Source organism: Brassica oleracea, chromosome C8, assembly GCF_000695525.1.
Source record: "Brassica oleracea var. oleracea cultivar TO1000 chromosome C8, BOL, whole genome shotgun sequence".
Classification (NCBI taxonomy): domain Eukaryota; kingdom Viridiplantae; phylum Streptophyta; class Magnoliopsida; order Brassicales; family Brassicaceae; genus Brassica; species Brassica oleracea.
In genome coordinates, this window is record NC_027755.1 from 942,234 (window position 1) to 949,760 (window position 7,527).

The following is a 7,527-nucleotide window of genomic DNA, read 5'->3' on the forward strand; positions in this document are numbered from 1 at the left end:
GACCCGAACCTGTATTTTCGGGTCGGTTCCGGTTCGGGTCTTCGGGTCCGGGTAAAATGCCCAGGCCTAATGCTATCTCCTCGAGGGGACATGCGTTTTTCATCATTTTAAAAGTTCATAACTGATTGACGGGATGAAGTAGCCCGCTTGGCGAAGGACCTTGGGGGCCAATTGTCATGCTCACGGGTTCGACGCCAGACGGTGGCGAAATGCCCATCCTGTCACCCACACAGATATGTACCCATGCTTTCGGGCCCATTTGAATACCCAGAGAGAGAGTCTATCCGTGGGCTGCACCTCCCATTGAGGATTAGTCTGGGCCTAAGGGCCTGGGATACCCCAGGTTAAACAAAAAAAAAAAAAAAAAAGTTCATAACTGATTCTGTTCTTCTTTGGCTTTATAGTTTTTTTATGACGTTACTTGTATGACAAGAAAGCGCACTCTTAACCCATATGAGTTTCAATTACTAAATTTAATAACTTTGGTTGAGTTTCTATAAAAATATAAGAACGTAGGTTCCGCTTTGCAAGCTCTGATTTATTCAAATTCAGTTTCTAATGAAAATATATTTTAACTATTCATTTTTGGTTAGCTTGTTTCTATTACTCATTAATATGAAACTCAAAGAGAAACAATAGAGAGAAAAACATTTCATTCAAACAATGACTCATGTTATCTAGTAGATAACATTCGTGAAAGGAAGAAATACATTATTACACATTTTGAAATACAAAGACAAAGAACTTCCGTGGAAAAAGGACTTGATAAAGGAACAAAATAACATTAATAAGCAGAAAACGTTTTAGAACTTCAATCATCAAGTCCAAAGTTAGTTAACGAAAGCGCATCTCCTCCTGATCTCTCCCTTCCTCCCGGTAAGAATTTGGATGAAACCAAGTTTGACCATTGAGTCAGAGAAATCTTTGTTGAAGGAAGCCCCACGAGTCAGAACCTGCGACTGAACGTAGAGGTTGGTGTCGAAGTCATTGAGAAGTGCTGAGTCAGATATGAACAAGCCCTTCTTCTGAGCTACAATGTTGAAGTAGTGAGAGTCAAACCTCCTGGCACTGCCTGGGTCCATATCCACTGGGGTCCTGACATCAGTTGGCTTGCACCTCTTCTTCAATGTCCTAACGTAGCTAGGGTTCATCGCTGGGTCAAAGTCGCCTTTGCCCGTGAAGTTATGGATACGGCTGCTGATCAGACCGCAAGAAGATACACCAATGGTGTGAGCCCCTACTCAATAAATCATGATAATCAGCTTGATGTCCAAAAGCTTAATATATTTTTTGTGTATAAATACCTGAGAGGACGACTAGGTCTTTAGTGTTAAGACCCTTGACACGGAAGTTATTCTTCAGTGTCTTTATGTCGGCAAAAGGAGATGGTAGGTTAGCCTCGGAAAGTCTCGAGATGCGTCCGTCCCTCCTCCCCAATGGAACAGGCCACCATGGTCCTCTTATCTAAAAACACAAACCAATCATATAGAGCAAAATAAGTTTAGTACGTAAAAGAAAATATTAATGCATGGTTTTGCATTGAGAAAATGAGTAGAATGCAAAGTTTTACCACTGAAACAGCGTCTCTAGCAACCAAGGCAATAACATCAGCGCAGGAAACAACACCAGGACACTTCCTCTCTAGCACTGACTTGACAGCATCGACCACTTCGAAGCCTTTCAATGTCAAGTTAGGGGGAGCGTCTCTTTCCGCATCATTGTTTGGTGATTTCAGAAGAACGGAGCCATCACATCCCTAAAGAATACAGAAAAAAATAGTTATGAAGAAACACACATTACTAAAACTGACATGAGCCTCTACTCACATATTACTAAAACTGACATAAACTCAAGCAAAGTTATAAACTTACTCTGACAAAACAGTCGTGAAAATGCATCCTCAGAAGAGCAGCAGCAAGAGTTGGCCTACGAGAGACGTACTGAAATGTGACACGGCGGACAATGGATTCCACTTGTGGACACTTGAAGCGGTAGTAGTCGAGGTCAAGATCACCCTTCACACGTGGGTTTCCAAGTGGATTCCCATATGGCTTAGCAATGGAAACTCCAACAAGGGCAAGAAGAACCACAAGGGCAAGTAAGTTCTTGAGCGCCATTGTTGTCTCTCTTCTTTGTTGAGTATTAAGCCGAATTTAAGGATGAAGAAAAAGGAGAAAGTCTCATGGCTTTTTATAGATCAATGGAGGGGATTTTGAAAAGTTCCAATGCCAAATGTCAACATAGTAATTAGATATCATAACGCCCATTTGCAATTATTAATAGGTTTCCTTTAAGCAAAAAATACTATGTTTCTTGGTAGAATTTGAAGAACAATGCAGGCCTGCACGTCCTTTTTGATTCTTATCTGATGCTTAAATACTAAATTATCAAGAATATATAAACATGAAGTTTTGAAATTTAGTCACTTTCGCATTATGATAGGCTATTGACTTTTTAGAAAGCAAACTCATTTTTTCATTTAAGTAAATAGTATTCTCAAACCTATTCTCAGTCTCTAACCTCAAAAATAGTTATTATATTAAACTGCAATCTGTAATAAAATACATATGATAACTAGTTTGTCATGTGTGTTACACACGTTCGTATTCCTGGCCGGCATCATCTTTTTTATCCTCTCTTCCATAATTTTCTCAATCTCTATCGTCATTTACTTATTGAACGTATTACAAAAGTTGATCTTTCAGCTAAACGATCATTTAGAAAGTCATTTGCACGGTTCTGAATAATATAAGTGAATACTAACACCTTACACGACTACACATACAAATACTAATTATGATCATGCACAAATATGTTCACATGTTCATACATACAAACAAAAAGAGCTTTGATGTTTAGTCTTTTTTTTTTTTTGAACACCTGTTGTTTAGTCAATTCATATACAAGACTGGCCCAAAAAAAGGGATGGGCAAAGGGACAAGATTTTTGTTATTTACATAATCTGCAAAAGCTTTTTCAGTATTAACAAAAATGCGTCGGTTGTTTTTGGTATTTACGAAAGTGCTTAAAATCTTTCTATATTAATCACATTTCACCAAAATTTTGATATTGGTTAAAATGATCATGATCTATTTGAGAAGATACAAACGTTAGACCGATTTTGAGAAATTAATTGTGTGAAGTTTTAATCTGCTTTCCACTTCACCTTACAATACAATGTTTCTAAGTTGATTCACATGTAACAAAGAAAGAGAGGCTCAAGATAGGAGCAACAACAGTTTAGAACAAAAAATATCCAAATTAGAATGGACGGGCTCAAGATCCAGGGAGCCGCAAAACGCTGGATCTTAGTTACTACCATCTCTTTCTGAAGCGTAGATGTCTGTTTCAATCAGACTCTGCTCTCACCACCAATCCCACAACACACTCAAACATAAACAAGATCTTGAGGGGTTCGGTGGATTGTCTTCTCTGAGTTTGCCAAGTCCATGGAGAAGATTGGTCGGATCAATGTGACGAGGTTCAGCAGGAGTGAGGTCAGAGGACAATGTGCCGTTGCAAAAAGATTTATTATCATGAAAAGTTTCAATCAACCGACATACAAAAGTAAAAGAGAAAAAGAAAGAAAGCATAGCGACTGTATAATGTTGTTGAGTTTGTGTGTAGTTTTCTTTTGAATGGCTCAGGAGAATGAAGAGAAAAAACTCGTTTTCACCTTCTTCTTGCAAGAAGTATACCAGTAACTATAGCTGTCCCTGTAACTGCAATCGCCACTGATGATATTATCCTCTTCACTGTAAATACCGAGTCGTCGCTCGGTATCTCCATTAGATCTTTCATCTGCACAGCTCCATGAAAAAAAAAAACAAAATAAGCTCCTTAATTCAGAGATTGATAACGACAATTTTCACAAGAACAGACCGTTATAGGTTGCTGCCAATTCTTCTTGATTCCATTAATATGCCCTCTGCCGATCACTGCCACAACCGAACTGTGCTCACTTGCAACTCTCAGCAAAGAAGATGCCATGTACCTGAAATTTTAATTCAGATGATGAATTATGATAAGCCAAGCTTAGCGAATTTGATAATCAACATAGAGAAGACTAACTGGTCTCGCTCATGCACAAGTGTATCCATGAGAGATGGAAACTCCTTGCTCATTTCTTGAATCACCAAAGTCAGCATATCCACATTGTCCATCTCTTTCAACTGAAGGGGACCCACCATTTATCATAAACAGAGATATCCATAATCAAAATATACAAGAAGCATTGAATTATATACAAAATGTATACAGTAAGACTTACCATTTTGTCGAGTTCTTCAGCGCTTGGCAAGAAGACAGCTTGAAACAGCAAGGAGTAGAGAAACTTTACCTTGTGCCACAGAGGCATCTTCGCCCATGTTCTTTTTAACGTGATCTGCTTCGGAAAAAGTATTAAAAATCAAAATGAATAATGTTACAGAATGCAACTCCATGTTATAAGATGGATAACATTACTAAGAAGATGTTTTGGAACTGCGGACGAGCATTATCACCTGTACAGGACGATCGCCAAGTATCACCTTGCCGCCATATTTAAGGGCCTCTTCGTATGCCACACGAAACTCAGCTCCAGGAAGAACCTCAAGCTGACTGGCGATCTAACAAAAGGACAGGATGTAAGTTATTGGTTGAGAAAGTTAAAGCTTCCACACTAAAAATGTTGATAAAGGAAACTTGCCTTTGCAAGAAACCATCCATAGAGTATTCCGAACGTGTTCTGTTTCTGCTTCCAACTTTCTATCATGTCAGACATGGTTGGAATCTAGAGAGGTAAAACATAGCACCATATCAGGAAAAGCAAAAGGGCTAGAAGAGGGAAAATCATGTATAAGTAAGTAGATGGATCTCTGCATTATCATCAACAAAGCATAATAATAGCATATACAACAAAGTGAAGTAAATTCTATAGGCAAGCTCTTTTCCAGTTGACAACCCAAAGCTCATGCATCATTTGAAAGAAAGGAATCCATTCTGTTTTTGTGATTAACAAAGGAGTTTTTTGCACATTCTATTACAGAATCTCACACAGTGATACATGACCATAACATGCGAAAAAGCAAACCAAAATAGAAAGGAAGAAGCAAACCTTCAAAGTCTGAGGTTTGAGAATAGACAAACGGCTTGAACACAACTCCACGAACACAGCCTATTAATCATCAGCCACTTGCTTAGAGCAAAAACATAATAAAGATAACAAACTTAAATTCTCAGTGAGCATCTTAAAAAAAAAAAAAACGAACCTGTGGTTTCAAAATGCTGATTACTGCTTGAACTTCTCGACAAGATTCCTATAACAAACAAACAAAGAGCTAAGCTGAGATCTGAACTTGTAATCTAAACCCCATCCAAATTTAAACAAACTTCAAACTTCAAAATTTCCGCCGAAAGTTAATACCTTTGAGACATGAGCAGTCCCGATCAGATACACATCGCAAGACCCACTTTCCCCTGTGGACTCGCACGTCAGCATCACAACGCTTTTCGCCAATTCCTCCGGCAGCTCCGCCTTCGTCGCCTCCGACGAGCCCTCGACGGCGTCCTCCTTCTCCACATTCACTATGCTGTCGCTTAACGAGATGTCGCCGGTGGGCCTGGAGTCTTCTTCGATGTGAACGAAGTCCTCGCCGCCAGAGTGAACCTCCGGCTCCGTCGACATCGAAAGTATTAAGATTGGGATGAGGCAATGGTGGTTACTAGTAAAGTCGTCTAATACCTGAGAGATGAGAGATGAGAGATGAGAGATGAGCCTTAAGGTAACGCTTATAGCTTTTATTTAATATTATTGTATACTATATAGTTCCGTTTCCTTCAATTAAATACACTTAATTAACCACTGAGATCAACTTAATCCGTAATATTGATTTGACCCTTTTTAATGTTTAAACGCTACTTTTTAGTGGGCTACAACTTTAATAAGTATAAGTAGTGTAAGCCCAGTTTGAATCTGTAAAATTGGAGAAAAGGTTACGGAAGCCCATTATTTATACAAAATTTTATTTTGAAAAAAAATAATATTGTACGTGTCAAACATTAATTATTATAAAATAATTTGGTATTATATGTGAATGTACATAAGATAATAGAATGATTGTTTACAAAATTGTTGATGTAATAGTAAATTAATAAATTAATGTTAAAAAAAAAAACTTGAAAAGCCTAAAACAACATGTTAGATTCTTATCTTGTATTTGACGTAAAACATCAGTCTTACAAAGTTATAAATTAGGAGAGAATAATTGGTTAGCCACCCTTTAGATGAATATTCTATCATTTATTTGTCGAAATGTTTTCTTCACTTATTCTTGTCCTACCATTCAAATCTCTTCTCTACCATTCTTTGTTAAGACCTATAAGTTTTGACCATTGCCACAGACAAAGGCTACATATATTACCATCATACTTAATTTCTCGTTTCATATTCTACGGCCGCCGGTCTATAATCAAAAATAGTTACAAAACTTGAAAGTTGAAAGGCGACAAGCTGAGTAACACTTTCATACAGTATAAATAGTATAAAAAAAAATAACTAAAAGCCTATATGTCAACGACATTTGTTAGGATAGCAATGTAATGAACCAAAAAGGTATCAATAGTGTAGTAGTTAGGGATGTATATAGATCAACTCATCTTCTTTGCACTCTCGAATTCCAATTTCTAGTACTTTTCCACCATTGGAAGAAGTTGGTAAAATATCACAACATTGTCTTCTGGGAGCCTTCAACTACCACATCCAGAAAAAGTAATTTAGTTACAAATAGACAAACTTCAAATAAATAGAAAATGTAAAACTTTTACGTAGTTATAGTATTTGTTATAGTGTTATTTTAAAACTCCAACAAATTTGATATTTCTGTTTAATATTTTATTATTTACACTTAAGAATTCAGTATCAGTTTTAAGCTTCTTTTAATGTCAAAGTTCACTCAAAATCAATACTGAAATGGATTTTATCACAACTAAAATTACATATAAATATTCAAACTAGCAAACTTATCTGTAATATTTTGAGTTTTTCTAGCAATTCGAAACATCTTAATGTATTTCCAAGCATTTATTGCTGAGGAAAAAAAAACTTTTTACAGGCATTTATATCTTGCACTTGTAAATAATATGTGATATTCCAATTTTTGTTGGCACCTAATTTTAGAGTAAAATCCCCTATATATTAATTGAGAAGCATTTGAAAAATTAGAACCTTACTTTTGTATTAATTAAAAAAAACCTCAAATCCTATGTGGCACTCTAAATGCCTTCTAAATTCCATTTCAAAGAATTCTAGAGCATCTAATATAAAGTATAGTTTAATCTAATGGTGTCACATCCATAATTATATAACACTAGAGAACATTATATTAACCTAAAATATAGAAAGTGTGTATTCTTTCCTTAAATAAAAGCTACGGAATTACCTAATATGATTTACATATATATGACAATTAATGATTATGAATAATAAAGATTTGATAACAATTTTTGCATCCTTCTTCATTTTTGTTTAAATTTATATTATTAAAAAAA

At 36.2% G+C, this 7,527-nt stretch overlaps 3 protein-coding genes across 3 annotated transcripts in view; all 3 read right to left on the minus strand.

Moving 5' to 3' along the window:
• Window positions 1–727: 727 nt before the first annotated feature.
• On the minus strand, window positions 728–2,142 carry LOC106310194 (peroxidase 2-like). The gene is made up of 4 exons (XM_013747417.1): window positions 1,872–2,142; window positions 1,571–1,756; window positions 1,305–1,464; window positions 728–1,237 (listed from the first exon to the last, which is right to left on the minus strand). Exons 1-4 carry the CDS (start codon window positions 2,115–2,117, stop codon window positions 831–833), a joined length of 999 nt encoding a protein of 332 aa, XP_013602871.1. The 5' UTR covers window positions 2,118–2,142; the 3' UTR covers window positions 728–830.
• A 1,367-nt stretch (window positions 2,143–3,509) lies between these two features.
• LOC106309527 (traB domain-containing protein-like) lies at window positions 3,510–5,787 on the minus strand. Its single transcript, XM_013746572.1, has 9 exons — window positions 5,405–5,787; window positions 5,250–5,297; window positions 5,096–5,155; window positions 4,688–4,771; window positions 4,503–4,607; window positions 4,271–4,384; window positions 4,072–4,172; window positions 3,883–3,994; window positions 3,510–3,801 (listed from the first exon to the last, which is right to left on the minus strand). The coding sequence occupies exons 1-9, from the start codon at window positions 5,663–5,665 to the stop codon at window positions 3,673–3,675; spliced, it is 1,014 nt and encodes a 337-aa protein (XP_013602026.1). The 5' UTR covers window positions 5,666–5,787; the 3' UTR covers window positions 3,510–3,672.
• Window positions 5,788–6,264: 477 nt separating this feature from the next.
• The window catches only part of LOC106310274, a 6,157-nt gene continuing 4,894 nt past the window's right edge, over window positions 6,265–7,527 (minus strand). The window contains exon 5 of the mRNA XM_013747511.1: window positions 6,265–6,730. Within this exon, the coding sequence (XP_013602965.1) occupies window positions 6,611–6,730 (120 nt within the window). The 3' untranslated portion in view covers window positions 6,265–6,610. The remainder of the gene's footprint in view (window positions 6,731–7,527) is intronic.

Bases quoted from the DNA above. Each gene is read 5' to 3' on its own strand.
- LOC106310194 (XM_013747417.1), bottom strand. From the start codon at position 2,117: ATGGCGCTCAAGAACTTACTTGCCCTTGTGGTTCTTCTTGCCCTTGTT. The intron at 1,757-1,871 runs GTAAGTTTATAA...TGTATTCTTTAG, and splicing joins TTCACGACTGTTTTGTCAGA to GGATGTGATGGCTCCGTTCT. The intron at 1,238-1,304 runs GTATTTATACAC...TTTATTGAGTAG, and splicing joins AGACCTAGTCGTCCTCTCAG to GGGCTCACACCATTGGTGTA.
- LOC106309527 (XM_013746572.1), bottom strand. From the start codon at position 5,665: ATGTCGACGGAGCCGGAGGTTCACTCTGGCGGCGAGGACTTCGTTCAC. The intron at 4,772-5,095 runs GTTTGCTTCTTC...TTACCTCTCTAG, and splicing joins TCAAACCTCAGACTTTGAAG to ATTCCAACCATGTCTGACAT. The intron at 3,802-3,882 runs GTCTGTTCTTGT...GGAGCTGTGCAG, and splicing joins ATTGGCAGCAACCTATAACG to ATGAAAGATCTAATGGAGAT.